The sequence below is a fragment of the Dermacentor variabilis genome, chromosome 1 (assembly GCF_050947875.1).
Source record: "Dermacentor variabilis isolate Ectoservices chromosome 1, ASM5094787v1, whole genome shotgun sequence".
In the NCBI taxonomy this organism is placed as follows: Eukaryota; Metazoa; Arthropoda; class Arachnida; order Ixodida; family Ixodidae; genus Dermacentor; species Dermacentor variabilis.
The window spans coordinates 238,120,944-238,145,065 of NC_134568.1; the positions used below are offsets into that span (position 1 = coordinate 238,120,944).

The following is a 24,122-nucleotide window of genomic DNA, read 5'->3' on the forward strand; positions in this document are numbered from 1 at the left end:
TCGAAATCAATCGGGAATGCAACAGAACTTCTGCGTTGAAATAAATAAATAAAGACGTGGAATAATTTTTGCCTTAAAACTTCAGTTTCAAAACTTTTGCTTTCTCAAAAAATTTTCGAACTTCACAGTGTGAAAGTTTCTCAGCGTGCGGAGGTTCGTTCATGTTTGACAAAGGAGCACACATGTATATCTGCGCGGGTGCTGGAAAATACCTTGAAGTGAAGTACGTTATACTGTTTGTTTGAAGTCATTACGTATGCGAAGCGTTGAACTATTTAATATAGCGCATATAGTAATGTAGCTTGATCGCTTACTCGTCGCCTTCCTTCCTTCCTTCTTTCTTTCTTTCTTTCTTTCTTTGCTCTGACTTCTAAGAGTCTTCTCGCGGCTACACAAAATTCGACACCGGCCCTTTTGACACTGCTAAATATGCTGACACCATCCGATAGGGAGGCCACGGGAATGGTACGACATTTTAGGCGCTAACAGACGCGCGCATGTATCAACGTTTGCTTTAGCTCTATGCGTCCGGCCAAGCTCTGGCCATTAATTATTGTGAATTATTAAATTGCGCAATTCCATTGCTCGTAGGAGTAATGGCCGCCTCATCGAGTAATTTAGATCTAGAAGTAGAATTGTGCTATCTGCCGGAGACAATAAAAAAAAAAAAAAGCTGGTGCAGCTTTAAAAAAAATCACATATATAGAGAGCGCAACGTGTAAATGAGACGCTGGGGATTCTTTCTGTCGCAATCGTACACAACGTGTACATAGATACTGTCCTGCGATTTGTATGGTGGTTGATCGCACTTGCTTTCATCAAAGGGAAATGGACTCTCTGATATGTTTAGCACATATTTACGTATATTGTGAATGTTTTTCTTGGCCCACTCCGTACTGATTCTGCGCGCGCGAGGGTCTGCTCTTTCTTTTTTTTTTTTAATAAGATTCTTATGCACCGCTTCGCTGCTCGCCTCTTCGTCACTATAAAACTGCTATCTCATTTGCAGGTGGAAATTTCAGCGGGTTACTTCTTTTATTTCTTTCGACGAACACAATTTTGACCAAAATAAGTCATTTCACTCATTATAGGGCTTCGCGCACCTCACTCATGGCCATTCTCAAACAGGTGCGCGCAAACGACAACTACTCAGCTTCAACGAATTCGACTTTTCGAGCGTGTCGCGGGCGCAGGCGGAAGACAACCCAGTTGGGCCGCAGTGATCGTTGTTCAACCGCCGGAAGCACATTGTTCGCACCGTCTGCTGCATTCCAGTGAAGGCTCGTGCAAGCGGAAATGAGGTTGGCTGCACGTAACGCTGGCAATATGAAGAGCCGGTTTTGTTTGTTATCTCGCGTTGTAATGCGTCGTCGTCCCTGCATTTGCAGCTCTTTTGGCTTCGCTACTTTGTTGTAGGTTGTGTTGTTAGTTTAACTACAGTGCAACAAAAAAATAACGCGCATAATATGCTAGTCAGACTGAGTACTCTACGCTTTATTGCGTGCTATTCGCGAACGCGCTTCTTTCAACCTCAAATCTGTGCTGCTTCCTGTACTGTTGGGATGATTCTGCAGTGTACATACAGTTTTCGACAGATCAACGCGTTCCCATCCCTAAATCAATCAATCAATCAATCAATCAATCAATCAATCAATCAATCAATCAATCAATCAATCAATCAATCAAGCAAACAAACAAACAAACAAACAAACAAACAAACGAGCGAGTGAAAAAGCACTTCTTTGAGAAAGCAAACTCAAATGATAACGTAGTTATATGCATATCTTATATGCTAAAGAAATTATATATATATATATATATATATATATATATATATATATATATATATATATATATATGAGTAGTTCACACATAATTTTTTTCAGCCGCTTTACAAATAATGTGCTCTGAGAGGCTGGGAGTCCTGCTGATTTTATTCTATAGTAATTTGACGTGAGAATCCCAGGTTCGTTGTGTAACGGCATGATTTGAACAAGGCAGCCCTAAGGCAAGGCACTGCGATTCCACTTTCGACAATTTTTGAACGACCATAGCGAAGAATTGGTTTTGCTGATCTAGGGTTATACATCCAGCAAGTTTCTTCAAATTGTAGTTGCAGTGTTAGGTCGATGAATCGCAATTCATTGTGTTCTGCAACATCGTAGGTAAATTTGAGGCCCAATCCACATTCTCGGAACACTTTTAAAACGCTGGTAACACTGGCTTGGCATATATAACTAAATAATCATCGGCGAATAGGAAAGAACGTTTATGACTAAACTAAGTAAACCACTGTGAATGTTTCTGTCCACTCTGGCCAGAAAGCTATCGCTGAGGACTGGGCAACCTTCGAGGCAATACATACCCCAGAACTCTGCACATACAAAGCACCTTCCCATCCAATAAGCGTTGATTTGAGACAAAAAGATAGAATTTCAAGAAAAAAAGATTTCAGCAGATATTCCACTATCATTTCTAAACTTGACTTCATCATTTTTCGTCACAAATGCACAGCTTGATGCTTTTCATTAATTATGCGTGAGGAATTGAGTAGGACAAATCTTGTACATGGATACTGAAAGCGCCACAATCCCTTGGATTTTCTTCTCTGAAATACGGTGAGTAGGCTTCGTAAGTAAGCTTCGTTCGGTAAGTAAGCTCTACAGTAAGCTTCGTGGCGAAAGAGGCTGACTAACTAAAGTTCACGGGCATTTTGCGGCCAGAGGCTACTGCGCGTCCAAATAGTACCAGCAAATGCAGCGCGCACTTTAGGCCGTTTTCGCCCCCTCCGGTTATCCCCCCCCGCCTTTCTGTTCTCGGCCACCGGCCGCGAGCAAGGAGGAGCGGAGGTTGTGGCGAGCGCAATGATCACCTCCGGGGGACCGCCGTGCTTGGCGGAAGAGCTGGCTTTTAGTGCCGCGTTTCCGTCATTACCGCCGGGCAGTGTGCTTAATACAAGCGGCCGAAGGGGCGTCGAGTGATTATTTACGGCTCGAAGCTTGGAACCGAGTGGCGGCGTCCCTTCGCGTCTGCCCGGTGTTGCACGCCGGCGGCACACGGGGCATAGCAGTTGTCGTCGTCATCATCGTCGTGACTTTTCTATTTCCAAAGCGGAGAAGTGGCAGAGGGGAAAAGAAGCACGGGAAGCGCCAAAACAAAACACGAATGGAGACGCCGAGGAAGACGGGCACAGGGGAAGGAGAAGCAGTAGAAGCACAGCGCGGTGCTGCCGGTGCAGTTGTCGCCGGCCGCTGCGAACCGTGAATCCTGCTGCGCCGTGCGTGACCACACAGCCCGGCGGCTCGGCCGCGCGGAGACCCGCCGCGTGTCCGCGGCCCGCGAGAGTCCATTACGCGCTACGGCGCACGCCGGTGCGCGCGAGTTCGTACGTGTACGCACAGCGCGCTTCTCCACCTCACCCCCTCTGCACAAACACACACATGCGTGCGCTGCGCTCTTCTGGAAGTAATTTGAAGGTCAATTTTACCTGCACTGCAGAATTTCTTTTTTAACCTCGCTCATTCCCCCGGTCCCGCATCGGGGCATGCGTTCTCTTCTTCTTCTTTTTTTCTTTTTTGCTCGATTTTCCCCTTCTCTCTGTTTGCTTTCCCTCGGTTCCCGGCGCAAAGAGGGGGGCACGCTGAGCGAGTTATGAACGTTCACGGCTCTTAGGGAGGAGCACCACCAACTATGCCTCGCCGCCGCCTGTGAACCGTAGCCAAAGACGCGCCGGTGCATGGGGGCGGTTCTCACCGTGACTCGGCGCGCTAGAAACGTGCTTCGAGTGTTGAGGAAATTTGAATATCCGTTCAGAAGCCGCGTTAAGCCTGGTCGGCAGAAAGTGAATGATCCGCATCATTATCAGCGGAGTCACTACTACACATGCTGCAAGCGCAAGAAACAGTCACGAGACAAAAGTTTGGTGGCTCTGTTCAACGGCCTAGCCGGGTTTCCTGTCGTACGTCCGCAAGTTATGGTCCCATTTGTGCAGCACTCCCTCTCAATCGCGATGACCTCGCGAATGCTCAGATTCAAAGCTTGTTTTGCATAACCTGTCCGCGAAGGTCCGAGCTCCCGAGATGGCGAGGTTGCATTCGTTATGCGGTGGCAGCCACGAGGTATGGCCGGCGCGCGGTCTTCATATCCGTGAAGGCAAATGCTAAGGCGGGATTTTACATCTTGGGCTTTAGTAGTAGCCTGTAGGCGTATAGACAAGATCTGTCTGGACAGCGAGTTCTGCCGTGTAAATGGAAACACTTAAGGGCTTTTTATCACTATTCCGCTTTATTTCATCGCACATTAGTTCGCTCATTTGCTGTACTATTTACTCTCCCCCCTATAGTCGGGCGCGCTGGAGCTCTGAACTTCTCAAAGCCTGAGCGCAAATATCATTAGCACTGACTGAATCGTATCATCTTTAATTTAATTAGTCACACAATCCTGACTGAGCGTGCGAGTTGGTTCCGTCCTGGTTGCACTAACATACTGAATGCAAATAGGCTTCCCTGCCGTTCTTGCTTAATTGCATGATGTTCTTTTAACTGAATGGGACCTCCATGATAGCAGCACGCAGTGAACAACACAAAGGGAAGGACGGGGCAAGCGTTGTGTCGTTGTTTACAGCGCGCTGCTATCACGAATAGGTTCCAACTCGCCTGGTTCGCCATCTGTGTGCGAATGGGAACTGTTGGAAGCAGTGGCTAAGTCGGGGGGGGGGGCACCCCGGGCACGTGCCCCCCCCCCGCCCCCTATAGTATGCGGCCTGCCCAGACTCCCCTCTACCCGCCCTTCCGTCCCGCGTTAAGTGTTTGCCCCCCCCCCTTTCCCTAAAACAAACAAACCAACCAACAAACAAAAAACTGGCGGCAGCGATACGGCAGTGTGCAACTCATGTTGAGACAACGCCGCGTCCACAAACAGCCGTGGCCTGGTAGGTTGCAAGTGCGTCGCTGTTTGTGCAGATTTGGCATTATTTGATAAATAATTGGCGCCCCAACTACAAGAAGCTCCGCAGCTCTTGAACATCAAACATATTTTTGAGTGGGTCTTTCGAAGTTCCTCTACCTAATTTCATGTGCGGTGTCACAAGCGCTTGGTTTTACACCGCCATTCTGGTAATACGGTCATCTTCACTGTAAAGATTCGAGTGTAGTGCGTCAATCTCGTGTTGAACGTTAAAACAGCGCACTTATAGGAGCAAAGGAAACAACCTCTGGCAGGAGTTGTTGAGATTGGTTACCTGCATTTCTCGAAATACCCTTCGACTTGGCGTGCGCATATAGGTATTGACTTACAAACTATAGGATTCCTTGCGCCGCACTGTCGCACCACTCGAGTGTTCTACAGCACACATCCATGAGGCATTTAAGCCATCTTTTACGTGTTTTCGGGAGATGGTGATGACGTATAAGAAAACGCACAGACCATACACGTTAGGCTCTGACAGAGAGAGGGATAAAATAAAGGAACAGCGCATAAGATGCAGTGATGGACAAAAGCACTGAGAGGATTACGAATGAATAAAAAGGTAAGTGTTGCAAAAACACCGCCTGTATAGTTCGCCAAAAGATCGCAGACAGGCAAAAAAAAAAAAAAAAGTCAGAATGCGTACAACGGTGGCGCTCACGAAAGTTTCTAAAGTCCATCATGTTCTCCAAAAGACACATTTAAATGCCACCGACTTAATACAAGGCTAAATAGTAGACTATGACAATTTAAAGTCGGTGCTGTAGTTGTCTTCAGAGCGCAGAGAAGATGCACTGCCACAGCCGGTAAGAAGACGAGAAGACAGAAGATGAGGCGAGTTGCTTGGAAAACATTTCACTGATGTTGCAAGCGGGCGAAAAGTCCATGTGTGCCGTGATGTGAGAACTTTACTATGGACACAACATAACTGCATGAAGGACATATGCATGCGTTCACTAAGTTGTACCACTGCATGTATAGGGCCCACGTAATGAAACGAGTCAATTTAGGACTGATTAAAGCGCATACTTTCCACTGGCCGCAGTTCGTGTGACATCGCCGCAATTTTGGGCCGCGTACTTGAATCAGAGTGCGCATCAGCTTTAGTGGCAAGGGCCCGTATTCACAAAAAATATACTTACGCTAAAATTAGTCGTAGGAGAAGACGCTAGCCAATTTTGATGGAGGGCATATGATTAGCGAAGTCGGCTCATAAATGGCAAACATCATTTACGAACGAATTGCTTTGTGTATTCGGCACCTATTTGTATCGACATGACAGGGGCTCTTGAGTAATTGCACTATGGAGTGCTCTACTTAAAGCTTCGCTGTCGCGTTTTATTCCGTGAGCACGATGTATGCAGGTGTGTAATTGGAAATTGGAGGCCTCTAGTCGGTTGTATATAACGGAAAGAAAAAATAAATAACAAAACGATGTTCCTTCATGTCTCGCTAGGAACGGTCGGCCGACCCATCGCTTAAGTTCTTACACGCAGGCACTTTCAAAACTGTTTTCAGACTTTGCTCTACGTGTTGAAACATTAGCGATAAGTTGGTTTGTGCTCATGCCACCGGTTATCTGCGATATTGATCGAAGAAATCTCTTCCTCTGTGCTTTCAAACACTTCAGGGTGAATTCATGCACCTGTGTGACAGGCTGTCAAGGTTTCAACAGGAGGACCGTCTTTCCCAAATCCCTGGCGGATTTCTCCGTTTGAAAGTATGACATCCCGTCTGGGGGTGTTTATCCACTGGTGCGAATTAGCGGGCTGTATACACACGTACATGCGCAGGCAGGCTCACCTGTGCAGGCGGGACACTTCTCGTGGGATCTCCTGAAGGAAGTTGGAAGCCACGTTGAACACCACAAGGCTGGTGGCATCCCAAATGCTTTCTGGCGCCTTACGTAGCCCGCAGTCGGCCACGTTGAGGCGCTCCAGTGTCTCCGAGAAGGCTCCGCGCACGACGAGGCTCTCGAGGTTTCGGTGGCGCAGGTCGAGCACTTGTCCGGTGAGCGGCACATCCTCTTTGACCACCTCGGGAGACGGCGAGGTGCGCGGAGTGTCTCGGTTACCCACCGATGGGGGATCGGAGCCAGTCTCGAAGCCCGTGTCCGAGCCGGTCTCGGACTCGTTCGACTCCGACGAGGCCGTCATGCTGCGGCCGGCAGCGCAGTTCGAGGGACCGCAGTCCAGTGTCAATGCGTGGTCAGAATTGTGGCAGCACTACAAAGTAGCAGGGTTCACGGCTTGTTCCCATGCGAGCCATGCCGGAGGGTTCCGACCGCGGTCACGCTGGCTGCACTTCCGGCGGAGGAGGAGGACCGCGCGCACCTGGCGTCTGTGACCGAGCGGAACTCCCGAGGAAGACTGCACCATCTGCCGAGGCAGACCCCGTTCAAGGTGGACGGTCTCCCGCGCGTACAAAGGGCCCCCCTCCGGGACCTCCTCGCCAGCCAATGGCGGAGGCGCCTTCGCGCTCGCTGCTCCTTCTTGCCAGACGCCCCAGAATGAAGCCGAGCGAACCTGCCGCAAGAAGAAAGGACCCACGCTCCATCAAAAGGGCGGGGCGCCCGACTTCGCCCGCCGCCGTTTCCCCCCGTGCTCAAGCGACCGTGCGGTGCGTGCCGTATTTTGATTGCGGTTCTCCAGATTTCTCCGCTGCTGTCGTGGGAATCACCCGGGAGCATCCCGTTCGCCGGCACGCTGTCTCCGGACAAGGTCGCGAGACCGGAGGCACACACTTGACGCTGTTGCACGGCATGTGTGCGAACTTTGCAGCGAGAGCACGACCTCTCGCACGTTTCTGCCGGCATGGTTAGCCGGTACACATGGTAGGAACCATTTGCAGCAAACGCTGAAAGAAGTGACAAGATTTTTAGAATAAAGATTTGGTGTATGAAACCATCGAGGAACACACAAAAGCTAGTTAAAAAAATCACAATACAGCGAATCAGTGGATTCCAGGACCACTGCAATATTCATGGAAACACTGCTGCGGACTCTGTTTCAAAATAGGCGAATGAAAATGAAAATGAAAATGCAATAAATCTCCCTTTTCATCACTTGCCTGTTGCCGAGACAAATATCCTGTCGACTCTGCGCAAACACCTGATTTGATCAGAAATCAAAGTGCTCGGAGTTATAGCTTATAGATCCCAACATTAAATTCTATTTTACTTCAAAGTTGAGTGCAATAGAAACATTGTAACATTACTGAACTGCCTGCGACTTAGGACAGCATTCACACGTCACTTTTTGCACAGGATATCATGCGTTGCTAGTCCGCAGGGTCATTGTGCCCACGCTTTATAATATATATATATATATATATGTATGTGTGTGTGGGGGGGGGGCGTGCGAGCTAACGTTAGGCAAGCTGTGGAACTAAAAAATAAAGATAAAAAATAAACGGTGCCGAATGTTTACTTTTGAGGCTTTATAATTGCATTTTATTCCGTGTTTCTTAAATGTTCTTTTTCGTTGAACAGCTTGGCTAACGTTAGCTGGGACGTACGGTATAAGAGCGAATTCTTAGGTCGATGTCGTGAAGTGTACACCATACCATGTATGGTGTACACTCGGCGAGTTCTTACACATCGATTTCGCATCGCGGGCTCCAAAAGAAAGTAAATAAAGACCGTGCGTGTATCGCCGCTTATGTTTCACTCCGACAGCACCCCTGTGAGCAGGCATAACAGAGCCGCACTCGTTGGGTTTCCACCTCAATTTCCCCCTGAACATGGTTCTTCTTGTTTTGTCCTTAGCATAGCATTTGGTGAGAAAACAAAGTAAGATCTACTATTAATATCAGAGCTGTGAGTAATTATATTACCTTGACATGTGCTGAGAAAGCTCCATTCACCTATCCACCTATCTATGCGATCACCTATACTTTGATTTCGAAAGCAAATTGGTCTGCACTTCTTATTTCTTTCTTTATGGAGAGGCTCTTTATGCGAGTGCCTCACGAGCAAAACTATGGCGCCAACGCCTGCACAATCTCTCCAGGAGCCAAACTTCTACGATACGCGTGCTCTTGTCCGCGCCATGCTCGCTTTTTAAAGGTCGATATCGCGTGTACTCACCAGTGACTCAGTATGCATAAATAAGCAACGCATCTGGCCAAGGTAAATGCGAGTGCAGGAAATTTTATGAGAGGAATGACGCTCCGAAGTCTGTACAGGCACAGGGCCAACGCATGGCCGGCCGTGCCAGCCACGATCTGCTTGTCGCTGGCGGGAGAGAGTAACGCGATGAAAACGTAGGCATTATACCCGCATTTCATGAGTGCCGTTGCTAGGTATTTGGTCCCCTTACTATGCGGCTTACTCGGGCGATTGTGCCTCATGTGAGCTGTAAGCTTCATCATTAAGGTCTCGCTGGGCCCTGAACACACATTCCAGAAGACAACCCGGTCGTGTCGTTTCGCGAAAGAGAAGACGACTTCCCGTCTTCCTTCACAGGCTTCTCTCAAGCGCTCTCATTACTCGCGGAACGACTGATATATGTGGAGTTGGTATCCAGTCGCTATTTATAGCTTTCGCAAAAACCTATAGCTGCGCTCGACAACCAAATAGCCTTCTTTTCCGTCGTCTATAGAGGCTATATATGCGGCTGCTCTGCTTCTTGGGAATTCTGTCCAACATTCTTCTCGACTAAAGCCAAGACTAAGGAGCGCCTTCGTGTCGGCGTTCCTCGGTGCCCTTGCGATACACAGAGCGGCGGCCGCGATAGCGGCGATGGTAATATGGGCCTCTGGTGCCTGGACGCTTTCAGCTTCAGACAAAGCGTAATGGTGCCTCAACTGAGACGTCGAAAGCTCAATGCCGGCGATCCGCGCCGATGGTAGCCAGGGGCCCTACAACATAGAACTATTCCAATCTGTTTTTATTCCAGTCTCCTGAGGTCAAATTTACGTAACCGCCGACGCAAGGATTGGGCGGTGGCGGTTACGGTGGTCCGCAGCGTTGTTTGAATTGGCCAATAAAATTAAAAAAAAACGCTCTCCGCATTTATAGGAGATCTCTTGTTTGCTTTCAAAGCGTATATCATTGCCCACTTTAACTGGTTGTTTTTATCTAATTGGCTGACAAGATGCTGAGGAGCACGCAGAAGTGGAGCGTATTTCCGTGGGGTTGAGCTAGCGCACTGAAAGTAGATAACCTGGTTAGGAGGGTGGCGCCTGCGCCTGCGATTGGCCCGTTTCCCATTGCTTAGCTCGCGACGTGGCTGATCGAAAATCGCGGCGGAGTGCAACGAAAGGCCGCTAAAACGGATCCTCAGCGAACAAGAGTTGGAAGAGCGATGTCGTAAACGTGCCGAGAGGGCTTGACAACGTTATTTTGCCACACATTTTTTTATTATTGTACAGAAGTAAATCCATCCTCCCGGACAGCTCTAGGTATAGCCAGTGCCTGATCGATCAGTGGGTAGACATCCTCTATTCCTTTCGGAACGGGGTAGCCCTCTGCTATTCCGAAACAAAGGCAGTTTTGTTCGTCATATCAATATATCTTTAATGCTTACACGTCACTTTGACGTGGGAGTTTTCGCGGTTTTGTGATGTCACATGAAAGAGACAGGCGAAGTGGGGGTTGCTCTAAACATGTTTGATCAATCGTGGAGGCCTAATTGCAGAAATTGAATAGAAACAGTTTGAAATAGCTTTACGTTATAGAGCCCCACGGCCGCGATATTGTAGTGATGCCTTACGCTCGATTCTATGCCACTCTTATCATCCACTGTTCACTACCGGCTGATCCTATTGATAACGCGGGCGGAGCGTCGCCTTGTTCACTGAAGCGCGAAAAGCGCGGCAAGGAATCACATCGGAAATGAAGTCGCTACGAAATCGCGCCCTAGATTGCTATGCCACGCGTTGTAAAATGAACATTTCTCGTCAGCGGTGAAAACGTGGACCCGTAATCACAAAACTCTCCTACTCTAGAATTGTTCGTGAGAGAAAATCCCAGCCAGTCCTGACGTTGGACATATTATTAGCGAAGGCGATCAGCCAATGACAATAAGCTCTTACGAAAAAAATGTGTTGTGAATTAGGCCCCTGATTTGTGGACGACGCTCGGGACTTTGACGGTACTCCGTGAGCAGCTTCAATAAAATTGAAGCAACCAATGGCGCCCGTAGCAGTTGTCTAGTGCATTTGCTGGTTCGTCACAACTGATTTGCAGCATTTTTTTGTGTGGTAAAGGGGCACACATAACTGCTGCGCCTGTGCTCGCGGTGTTCTTGGCAGCATCACTAAAGCTCGAAAGAGCCCCTTGCAAGAGCACTTTTTGCTCAGCGGAAACACCATTAGGTCTTCGGAACAACTAATAATTATCCGGAAAATAAATCGCCGGCCAAATTCACAAAGCTTTTCGTTCGTGAGTGTGTCTGCTATTAACCGGCCGGCTTCACTAACACCACAATTTGCTAGCACTGTTCTTACGAGGATTTCGTTACAACTTCTTTGTGAATACGGGCTCACGTGGTTTAGCTAATGAGCGGCGGGTGCTTAGTTATTATGCATTAATTTTGCTATTTAGCACTGCTTTTGACTTAGGTTCTCAAAGCCATTCCCATACACAACAGTTCGTATAAGAAAGTGGGCGCGGCCCGAAAGCGTTAGTGAAAGTTAAGATGACGAATGCTCCGACCGTCGACAGATTCTATATGGACGAAAAACTTCGAGAATCCGACCATTAGTTCTTGCATGATGATTTGGAGCAAACCGGATGGAGCAGTCTTGAAAGCACTTTGAACGTTTCTAGAGACATCGCCTTTCCCAGCTGAGAAAAGCATTTCAGACCGCTATCAGTGCTTTATCTGAATGCCTATTCAATACGTAGAGTTAGAAAATTCTTTAAAAAGCAGAAGCTTTAACAGGGCTGAACCAATGTGAATGAAGTTTGTTGCGTCAAAAAGTACCAAACTTTAGCGACTATTGGCAGAAAATATTATACTAGGGTCCTCAGTTCGTTTTACATAAATTAATAAAAAAACCCGGGAAATTCCAGAAAAATAGAATGTCAAGTTTACAGCTTTGTAATCCGTTACAGAAATAGACGAAACCTGTAACTAGTATGTGTTACATCATGCATTTAAAGAACACAAGTTTACAACAATAATTTACAATTTATTTATAATTTACATTAAAACTCTATCAGTAGCTGGCTGAGGCCATTGAGAACGTTTGTGCAATAAGGCAGCAGAATAGGAGAGGACAAGCGTTGTCAACTTAGGGCATGTGAAAGTGCGGTATAGACTCATGTTTTCTCTCTCTCTGTCACTCCCCATTTCCCTCCCCACGTGTAGGGTAGAAAACTGGACTCAGTCTGGTTAACCTCCCTGCCTTCTTCCCTTCTCTCTCTCACTCTCTCTCTCTTTCTCTACTGCCTGAGTGCCACCTAACTACGGTATACCGTAGTATACCGTAGACTGGTATACCGTAGACCCTATAAGGTCTGAAGCCCTTCATATTCTATCTGGTAGCACAACGCATCTAGTGAAGGTGAGTGCTAATGGTAAGGATGGACTTGAACCGGGGCGCAACAGGACCTCCGTTCCACTTCGACCCACGATGCTCACCATTCACACCTCCAGCTGTCTCAAAGGGATTTTAGGAGGAGCAGAAGTACCTCTCTCCTAAATATCCACTGTCCTCTCGAGCTAAATGTTATTTGTGCTTGTGTGTGAGGCCATCTTGCGCTTCATTCCATCTGTTAATGCTTTACGTTCTGTGTCTAATTTATGACACTCTAACAAATAATGGTTGGCGTCACCAAGAGCTTGAGAATGCACACACGACCATAACGCGCCATGTCCTGTCTTGCACCGCCACGCTCGAGTTTGCGCTGGCCCTGTGCGGATACAATAAGGGAGCAACTTGAGTTTTGTCAAGTCTCCTATAATCACACAAGGCTTGTGCGGTGGATCCAGTCGCCTTTAATATCGCCGTCGAAGTTGCAGTACGATCTCATGGAGCCTCTGCATGGGAAAGGCCTCGAGGACAGCTCTTGGTGTGTCACAGAAACTCATAGGCAGACAGCAGAAGGAGGCAATGAATTTGGGCAATACGGTTAGCAAATGAAACCGACTATCGGTTCAATGCTGAGGCCTGGACTATATTTTACGTCGTTTGGACATTTAGTTACTCGGACAGCTTCTACAAACGCCGTTACTGTGATCAGCACTCAGCGGTTACTTTGCTGAGTGTGTGCGCTCACGTTTGTGAGTCTCTGTGTGTGCTACGCAGGCTCTTGTCTATGCACACCTGAATGGGGCTGCGGTCTGTCGCAGAGCGTACAGTGGGCGCGAATCTCTCAAATACGTGGTGCTGCTTCGGGTCCGCGTCGGAAACGGACCGCCGTACAAATCTCGTGCCAGCTACGTTCGCGCAGTGCTTGCGCATTGCATCGATAGTGTCTGCAGCGCCTGTAAGGCGGCTGCTTAGCGCTGCGCGAGGGCGCCGTGAATCAGCAGCAGCAGCGAATATGCGGGCGGGCTATGAAGGCGCGCGCCGATGCATGGCAGTCTCGGCGACAAGCACGTCTCACGCCGCGCTCACGAGGCTTTTGTTTCGTGTCCGGCTTTCGCTCGCTGGCAGCTCGGCGGCGCCTATTTATCACGCGGGACGAACAGAGGCGTCGGGCGCCCACCCGGGAGCGCGCGCGGATCGAGCGGACAGGAAGCGGCCGTAGGACGGCGCTCGGCGCCTGGACGAAGGGCCGCGACGCGGGAGAGTGGGCGCCACTCTCGCCGGCCCGGCTGATTGTCTCGCCGCTCCGACGACCATTGTTTTATTTACTCTTCCTCGAGAGAAGTGTGTCGCCGAGGAAGCGATTTTCCCTGCATTGTTTCGCTGAAATGTCTCCAATCATGGCAGTGCTTTCTCGGAACGGCGTCTCCGCATGGACCGTTAAGTGCGCCTCGACTGTTTGGGCAGGTCGGAGGGCACCAGCTGTCCCCGCGGTTTCGCACACACGGCTCACACAGCCGCACGCTGTCCGCGCGTTTTCGGATGCGCGCACTACGAACACAGTTCCCTCAATTTGGAGCAGCGGTTTGGAGGAAGGAATATGAGATCCAAGTAGATCTCGTGGCACGAAACCCGATTCGAAAACTGCTCTCTGTGAATGCACTCCCTCCATCACCACCGCTGGCGTGACACAATCGGGTGCGTTCACTGCGTACCAATCACTGTGTACACTCTCGTTAAGCCAACATCTCTCTTTGAACATACCATGGCGCAAGTGTACATTGCGCCTGCTTCCTCAGGCAGCGCGCCGCTTCGCGGCAGGAGCGAGGCGGAAGCGATCGCAGCGTCCAAACACGCGCCCGATTCGATCGTATATCTTAAATGGCCGCGGGGTGTCTTGGGTGTCTTCGGCGGTAGTAGGGGAGCAGAGGCAGCTTCCGCCGAGCGTGACCGTCTTGTTCCGCTCGAGGGCGGCGTCCGGCCGCCGCGCAGTGTGGCGGCGCGTGGTCATTCGGGAAAGTTCGTCGAACCGCGTCCTGCTGATTTGTGTCATTCGTGGCCAGCGGACGCCCATGTCGCAGAGCCTTCGGGGCCATCCCCTTTCGGGCGAACGGCGGCGCTCACTTTCCGGCGGTCCGTGCGCGTCAGCGTCGTCGCCCTCGGCAGAATGACCGCCCACCAGCGGCGGTGTGTCCTGCGGCGCGCTGCCGCTTCACGTGGCGCGCACTTCCGCAGCCTTTGTTGTGCTGCGACGGCGGCAGAGGGACCCGTATCGGAATCCAGCTTGTCTGCCTCGGCCCTCGCGGCTCTCCGCTCGCTTTGTTCTGTTGCGGCGCGAGCGTGCCCGCGACATTTCCGAGCAGCCATTGCACCCACGGGGTGCGTGCGCATGAACAAGCTTTGCAAATCGCCGTCGTCGCGTTGTAAGCGCGTCTTTTTAGTTTCTCTCTCTCTGCGTTTATCCTCTCTCATCGGGCTTGAGTTTCACCTCTGCCTGTTTTCAACCTCCAGTGCATCGCACTTCGTCTCGCGGTTCTAAAGGACTGTTTCATGCTTGGACGACGGCCAATTCTTTGAATTTAAAAGAGCGTTTCTTCCTGTTGGCGTCTTTCTTTTTCTCTCTCCTTTGCTCTCTCTCTCTCTCTCTCTTTCAAACTGCACGGTGTTTCGTCCTCGGGTATATATAACTACCCAGTTTATTATTTTTCAGCTGTGCTCATGTATGTACCGCAGGAAGGCGGCAACGTTAACGCCAATGTTCAAGCGAGCCAATTGCTCGAAATGTTTATAAACGCTATGCGTGTATTACTTTCCGGCCTACTAACGGCAACTGCAGTATCTGTTGTCGAAGGTCTGGATGCTATTTCGCTATTAGCGGCTCTAAAGTAATTTTAGTAAATGTGGCTCTGTCGACAGAACATTGGAATTTAGAACAAAAGATACGTCAATTATGCCGATGCAATGGAATGCCCGAGGACTAGTCTAAGTGACCGTCCGTCTGATTTTTGACGTGTTCTTAAATACCGCTTCCGTGATATCTTCGCATGCGCACCAAGCATTACCTCGCATATTCGCCTCTCATGTATGCGTTGTGCTATATATATAGGCCGTGGTGTAATTAAATTCTGATCGTTTTCCTTTTCGCGTTTCTTTAGTTCGAGCGGCGCTTAGGTTGCGATACGAATGTCGGCGGGTTGTGAGTGGCGGTTGTTAAATCTATAGAACCGAGCAAAAGGGACCCTTACGTTATACCGTTCATGATTTACCCCCCCCCCCCCCCCCCCCCGTCTCATGGTCTTGCCAAGAGGGTAAAATGAGCAAGGTGCTATGTACAAGCAGTGAAACAGCACATGTTTGTGTGATACCTGAATATAAACTGCCATGTATTTTAAAGCGAATCATTATTTGCCTACCCTCCAGGGATAGTCATAGCTGCTGTCGGTCAGTATCCGGCCGGATCACGACGGTTATTTGAGCGCTGAATGCAAGTACCAGCGAATGGGCTAATATGACCCTTTTAAGAGCACTTCTTGTTGGGCTAGTTGGTAGCTGTTCATTATAAAATATGAACACGCCAGATAAACCGTCACACACAAGAGAAGAGAGCGGGACAGGGCGCCATTCCCGTTCTCTTCTCTTGTGTGTGTCGGTTTATTTGGCGTCTTCATATTTTATAATAATATGACCCTTGTATGCTGAAAGACAAAGTGGTGCAAGTAAGCGCACCTCTGTTTTGCATAACACATAAATAAATTCCTACATAAAACCTGAACATATAATGTCAGGTCACAAGTATCTGCAAAGCACACCTACCTCTTAATAAAATAGCGCTATATATTTACAGCATCCTTAACTTGATTTTCTTTGATTTAGCCATTCTGTATGTGCCACTTTGTGTGTGATCATTTTTTGCCAGTCCTTCAGAGTGGGGCATGTGCCAGACACAGGATGTAACGCAAGACAACATAACAATTGCATGATAATAAAGTTATGACCTTTGTGGTCGGTAAACATTACATGATATTACACGTTGAGCAAGATGAAAGTAAACAAAGCTATACGCATTGCTGTTGGTCGTAAAACAACCGCTTCACTAAAGCTTCGCTCACATAGATTCCAACATCTGCGTAAGGGGCGCGTATTTTTCTATTATTAGCGGATGTGCCTGTTTTAGACCAAGCCGCTCCTATACGAATTGCCGGTGCTGTAAGCTTGCGCATGTCCTCACCTTGCCATTGGAGACTTCCATGCTCACCATCCTTAGCGTCGCAGTGAAGAGTTGCGGTAAGAACCTGACAGATATCGTGGACAACGACGGTTTGACTGTCATCATCGACTGTCCTCCCACAATTGCACCCGCGCCGTCTCCTAAAGCAGTTGCTTAGATCTCGTGTTCGTGTCTCGAAGTCTCTTGGCCACAGCCAGCTAGTGCTGCAACGTTGAGACCACATACCAACACATGCGCAGATCAAGCGGGTCGTGCTATCATGTGTATTTCGCGTGCGCCACATTTCGCAGACATAGGCGCGTCTCTTCTAAGGCCGGCGGCGCTAGAATTGAGATAGGCTGACTTCTTGTGCGTGGTGTGTTGCAGCTAGGCTTGCGTGTCAAGCTCAATTTCGCCATATCACGTTTAAGTACTCAGATCAGTTAGAGGTGGCAAACAAATATAGTGTGCGAACCATCACCTCTCTCCAACCCCTATATTCCTTCTACTAAGGGAAGCAGTCCTCAACACGTTGGACAAATTGGTCCTTCAGCAGCGTTTGTCACGTTGTCTCAAGCTTTGAGCAAATCCAGAGTTCAAGCTCTCGACCATTGATTGCATGGGACTAAACGCACATCCTCCATCGCACGGCTACACCGACCTACCACCATGGTTCAGTTCAATTCAATTCAATTCGATTCAATTTTATTGATACGTACATTAATACAGAAACAGTTGTACACAGGAAGGGGTTCCAAAGTAAACTGCAGGCGGCACCCCTTACGATGAATTGTAAATCGAGAAATAAAGCGAAGCTAACAATGCATAGGTGAATAATTAATGAGCAGATGAAAGACAAAATAAGTACACTGATGTCATGCATAATCATATAATTAAAACAAGCTACAAAAATAAAAGGAGTACAAAAAATACAAAAGAAAACTGACAAAAAAAAAGTAATGCCTTGGTATAACATGTCTGCAAGATAAACTTAAATAAGTAGGCGCAGACAATCAAACACTATGTCAAGTTAATAAGTACAGTCATTTTCTATTCAACTAGGTAGTCCTTTAATTGAGATTTAAAGATGGAAAGGCAGTTACATTGTTTTAAGTCGGTAGGCAGGGAGATCTATAGTGATAAAGCTGAAAAAAGAATAGTTTGTTTTTCATAGTTAGTGTGCACCTTCGGCAAAAGAAGATTGCCCTTAACAGAAAAACGGGTGCAGTTAGCGTTAACCACTATGTATGATGGAATTATATTGAGGTAGAAATAGCGATGAAAGATTTTGAAAAATAATACACCAAGATTATAGTAATAAGATAGGGATAAAGGTATAGTGCGCCATTGTTAATAAAGAACGGGAGTGAGTGCGATTGTCGAGGGGCAAAAGAAATAATACGAACAGCCTGTTTTTGAAGTTTTAGGAGAGGTGATAGAGGGATATTATAGATGCTGCCCCAGTATTCAATACAGTAATTGAAATGACTGTGAATAAATGCATAATAAAAGTGACAAGTGTTGTGGTGCGTAAGCAGTTAATATACTGCAAGCCTCTTGATCGTATGAACAGTCCAAACCTGCGGCCGGCTACCCAGTTGTCAACTGCCAGTGGTCAACTCCGGGCTTATATCGATGTGCCGCCAGCCAGGTGACTACTTCTCTAACCTGCCCTGCCTTGACCCCGTTCCCCAAAAATACCGCCACCAAGTTCCCCTTTCGTCCCCGTCTCTATTCGCTGACCTGCAGGCCATATATGACGCATTGACCACCTTGAGATCCGTACTACCACAGAAAACATCAAAACTAGCTAGTTGTAAACGCAGATTTAGCCCAAGCGTGAAAAACCTCTGCAAGGTATTGAGCAGACGAACTGCATACCGAAGTGTCGACGTTCCAGTACACGGTGCGAATTGTCTGGATACCCCATCTGCCTTTCCCAGAACACATTCAGGCAGACGCAGCCAGTCACAAACTTACACTCATATAACCACAACCCAGTACGTGGCTATCAAAAAAGAAAGAGACCGCCCCTTTTAGTTCGTGAAGATAGTCGAACAGCGTATCTGTGTTAGTTACACCGAGTGTTACACCATGAAAGTCAAACTTCGCAAGCACTCTAATATTGTAAATGTTTTGTTTCACCATTCTTTCACCCCATTTTCCCTTTTGCGTGCTTCGCGTGGTGAGCATGCTCTAGGAGGGTTTCTTTCTTTTTTCACGGTTCTCGAAGTGTTTTTTTTTTTTTGCGTGTGAGGCAGGTCCTACGACGACGAGCCCCTTCACGTGCCAACTCTCGGTGACGCTCGCGGTAGGCAGCTTCTTCCTTAGGAGTATGCACTACTCGTGGGGGTATGGGTACTATGGTACTATGGGTAGTGGTTCGCACTACCAATAGTTGTAGCTGGGAAGGAATGTGCGGAACCATTAATCCAAAGCTCCATATATTGGGCGCAAGGCCCACCACTGGAGGTGCGGGCGATGCAATCGTTTTGACGATTGGTTGGATTGGTTTGACGATTGACGTCTTTGTGTTTCTTAATGAGATTACACACACGTTCGTCTGCGACGAAGAGAACGAAGTCAGTGACGGTATGCCCGTAGTCTGCCGTTGTTCGATGTCTCGAGTTCACTCGGCGGCGTGGTTAGCAGCATCCGCCCGGCATTGTATATATAGCTTGCGATTCTTCAAAATTAAATTGCTTCAAAATTAAATCGGTCCGTCATGTAAGAAAATGAATGGCTCATGCCCCCTTAAGCAATGGCTCATATCCCCGTAAACGCGGCTTCCCCATTACGACGACAGAAGAGAAGTGAAATTCTACGCTGGTATGACGAGCGGCAACGAGCCAGCTGTGGAAGACGACGACGCTCGAGCCATTGCTGATGATGATAGCTTTAGTGAACTCCGACAACGACGGCACACGGTCCGCATAATCATCGTACCTTGCTGGTGAAGCACCGCACTGACGCGGACACGGTGAAGACACACAAGAAAAGACGACACTCGCTGCTGTCAGTGCGCTGCTTCACCACCAAGGTATCATCATCATCATCATCATCATCATTTATTATTCCCTTAAGGGTCCCTTCGGGGACATTACATAAGGGGGGGGGGGAACAGCGATGTGAAAGTGCCATACATCAGCTCAAAAAAAAAAAAAAGAATGCAAACAAAGGCAACAGAAAGATAAATAATAAATTGTAGGAAACATCAGGTATAAACAAAACATTGAAAATATCTCAAACTGAATAGCAATAAATTGAAAGAAAAGTGTACACGTAAATGTGGAACATGCTAAACGTAAGTGGCAAAAAAGAAGAAAAAAAGAAAAGGAAAAATAGGCGATGACACAAGCAAGACGGATTGCTGGGAGAGGTAACGTGAGGAAAAGTGGCTATTTTGAGTTGAAATGGTCTGATATTAACTGTCTAAATTTGGAGGGATTTGACTCTAAAACCACGGCTTCGGGAAGATTGTTCCATTCTTTTATGGCGATGGGGAGGAAGGATTTGTTGAAGGCATTGGAAGAACCATGCAAACGCTGTATACTATGGGAGTTAAACAAACGGTGAGATGAGCGTATCGGAGCTTGTAGTAAGTTCTCGCGCAGTGCAGGAAAGTTAAAGTATAATTTATGAAACAGACAGAGCATTGCCAGTTTCCGGCGGAGTGCTAGGGGTTCGAGTCCGAGAGTCAATTTCATGTCAGTAACGCTGTCCCAAGGTGAGTACTGGGAAGTTATGAAGCGGGCTGCCCGGTTCTGAATGGCTTCGAGCGACTGAATCAAGTAAGCCTGGTGAGGGTTCCATATGGGTGAGGCATACTCCATTTTAGAGCGGACGTATGTTTCGTATGCTAGTTGCCTGATGGATGGAGGGGACATAGCCAGAGATCTTCGGATGAAACCAAGTGTTCTGGAAGTGTTAGCACAGAGCTTCGTGATATGGTCCACCCAAGTTAGCTTGTTAGTTATTACGACTCCTAGGTACCTGTATGAGTTTGTTACTGATAGCGCCGTGGAGTTCAGCGAGTACGGGAAAAGGGTAGTGGAACGTTTACGTTTAATGTGCATGCATTTACATTTTGAAATATTAAGCTGCATAAGCCAGTCAGAACACCATTTCTGGATGTTGTTTAGGTCGTCTTGTAAGGATTCCTGGTCGGTATTGTAGGAGATGCGGCGGTATATGACACAATCGTCCGCAAAAAGACGGACAGATGACGAAATCCCAGATGGCAGGTCGTTGATGAAAATTAGGAAGAGAAGCGGAGCAAGGACGGAACCCTGGGGAACACCAGAGATAACGTCAGTAGTTTTAGACGCATGGCTGGCGATGACTGTGAACTGTGAGCGGTTAGTTAAAAAACAGCGAATCCAGGATAAGACAAGAGGGTGGAGTGACAAGCATGCAAGTTTACACAATAGACGTTGGTGAGGAACGCGGTCAAATGCTTTTGAAAAATCTAAGTAGATGACGTCTGTTTGGAATGAAGAATCTAAATTAAGGTGAAGATCGGTTGTAAATTCGAAAAGTTGGGTTTCGCACGAGAAGCCTGCCCTGAAACCATGCTGCTTGGGAAAGAAGAAAGAATTGTGATCGAGGTGATTAGCAATATGGGAGTAGAGTATATGTTCGAAGAGCTTACATGAGATGCATGTTAGTGAAATGGGACGATAATTAGAGGGGTCAGCACGGTCGCCGCTCTTAAAAATTGGCACAACCTTGCTTGATTTCCAGTCATCCGGAATTTGACTGGTATTGAGGGACTGGGTAAAGATGAGTTGCAGGATTTGGCTTGTGAAATGTTTCGTGCCTTTAAGTATTTTAGCAGGAATGTTATCAGGTCCGGGTGAAGTGGACGGCTTGAGGTTATCAATGAGCTTTGAAATTCCCTCAGATGTGATGGTTACGGGTGGCATTGGAATAAAATTTAGGCTCGGTAAAATAATGCTCTTATCCGCTGGCTCGTGGGTGAAAACTGAGGTGAAGTAGGAATTCATCGCGTCTGATCGCTCGCAAGGGGGAACGTCTCTGCCGTCTTGTCTTTTTAAAGATATGTTATAGGAGCTGTTTTTGTTGGGCTGTAGCAAATTCCAAAATTTCTTGGGGTTAACACGCAATATTTCTAGAAGATCGTGACTGTAGAATTTTCTTTTGGATGACCGCAATAATCTAGTGTATTCGCGAAGGATGCCGAAGTATGTTTCCCATTTTACAGGTGATTCAGAGTTATTGGCATTACGGAAGAGGCGCTTCTTTTTTCGTGATAGCTTACGCAGCGAGTTAGAATACCATGGCTTAGTGGAATCCCCGCGAATGCAGATGACTGGGACGTAGGCGTCTATGAGCGATAAGATTTTGTGCTTAAAAAGACACCAATTTTCGTTCACGGATCTGGTAGCCATGGACGCTTGAAAGGTGGTGAAAAAGTGTTCGAGGTCGGAGTTTATGCTCGCGAAGTCAGCCTTACTATAATCACGGATGTATTTGATGGACGGTTGACGGGGGGAGATTTCAATCATCAGGTTAAAGAACAAAAGATTGTGGTCACTCAGCCCACTGCAACATGAAAAGGACTGGATTAGCTCAGGACTGGAAACAAGAATGAGGTCAAGAATATTTGAGCCTCGTGTTGGCTTGTTTACTACTTGGGAAAGGTTTGAAGTGAGGACCATTTCAAGGAAATCTTTAGATTGGCGAGATGACGCAGTAAGAGCCTCCCAGTCGATGTCCGGGTAGTTAAAATCACCGCAAAGTATTAGATTGGCATGAGGAAATCGGGATTGCAAGTCTTGAACTACAGAGTGAAGGTCCGTAATAAAAGAATGATCCGTGTCAGGTGCTCGATAACATACAATTAGTATATTGGTACAAGAGGGAAGGCAAATTTTCAGACACATTATTTCGCTGTGGCTGCTTATCTCGAGTAAAGTGGATGAATAAGTTGAATTCACAAGAGCAAGAATGCCGCCTCCCCGGCGATCTACTCGATCTCGCCTGTAGATATGAAAGGACCGGTTGCTGTGGAGCAATTCTGAATCGTTAATATCAGGTGTTAGCCAAGATTCAGTAAATAAAGCGATGTCAGTTCTATGGTCTTCGAGGACGGCCTCAACTGTTTCTTTTTTTGGCAGGTAGCTTCTTATATTTGTCAGTAGGACAGAAATTTTGTTAGTTTTAGCTGTGCGCAGGCATTCTGACAGCTGGACCTGCGGCAGGGAAGTGTCGCACGGCACCCGCGTTGACCGCTATGAATGAAGTTCTACAACGGCATCTGTTTCGGCGTTGTAAGTGAAAAGTTTTCTGCCGATGATGATTAATCACCAACTAGCCCAACTTTACACATTACCGCATCAACAGCTTTGCTGTAAAAAAAAAATCGCAGTTCCGCCCGAAAGGCGAAGCACCGATTGCGATAGCAAATTAGTAGATAGCTGTGCAAAGTAAGGATAGTAGGTTTATCGGCCGTATAGACATGTAAATATTCGCTTACTAATTAAATTAACAATGATAGAATGTGTAAGCGTGACTCAACGAGGACGTAGAAACAGACACACAGACACAACGCTGTATTTGCGTGCCTGATTCTTTCTACGTTCTTGTTCAGTCGCGCTTACACATTCTATCAGGGATTGAAACAAACAAGACCGTCAACGTGTTTTAACTATACTAACCAGCACGGTGTCACGCGCGCACAGGTAAACATGAACACATCGCGGAAACTCGCTGTGAAAATTCTGGAGTTAGGAATCGCGGCAGAAACCGCGATTCGGAACCGCGCGAGAAAGGCACCTGCATTCAACAATAAAACGCGCTACGGCACCCGCCGAAGCGAGCGAATATTTTTCACATATTGATGACCATGACGATTGAAGGTGCATATTACAAAAGGGTAACGTAAAATAGTAAAACCGAAATGCCACAAAGCCTATTAAAACATTCAAAATAACTTCAAGGAAGGTTTTAGTAGTTTGAGCAGAATACAAATGCGCATAATTCACGCTGCAGAAAAAAAAAAGGTAAAGAAAGTTCTAGTACGACGATACGGCTTGGTGAAGCATCCTAATACACCGAACAGGAACATGGGTTTTCTTAACAATACAAATATTTATTTGCTCAGAACAGAACAGAATAAGCGCTTGGATTATAGCGTACTATTTTTTATAGAATGATGTCCTAGAACTTCACACCCTGGACGGTGCGCGACGCCGTGCAGAAAGGTAAAAAACCCGCACGCAGGTCAGATTTTGTTTAGCCCGTGTTCAAAGTCTAGGTTCCTAAATAAAATATAAGGTTTAAACAGTATATGTAAATATTTAAATAAATCATCGCAACCATCGCATGTAGCTTCACGTCTGTGCTTATGTCCAGGGCATAAATCAATGGACGTTATAAGGCACTCATAGGCGGTCATCCGCAGGACGTATGCCGCTGATCAATCCATTTTTCAATCGGCGAAGATTTT

At 47.4% G+C, this 24,122-nt stretch overlaps 1 protein-coding gene across 1 annotated transcript in view; it reads right to left on the minus strand.

Annotated features, from left to right (window-relative positions):
- The window catches only part of LOC142560165 (PH domain leucine-rich repeat-containing protein phosphatase 2-like), a 58,290-nt gene extending 50,893 nt beyond the window's left edge, over window positions 1-7,397 (minus strand). Inside the window, exon 1 of the mRNA XM_075672048.1 lies at window positions 6,769-7,397. Within this exon, the coding sequence (XP_075528163.1) occupies window positions 6,769-7,121 (353 nt within the window). The 5' untranslated portion in view covers window positions 7,122-7,397. The remainder of the gene's footprint in view (window positions 1-6,768) is intronic.
- Window positions 7,398-24,122: the final 16,725 nt, after the last annotated feature.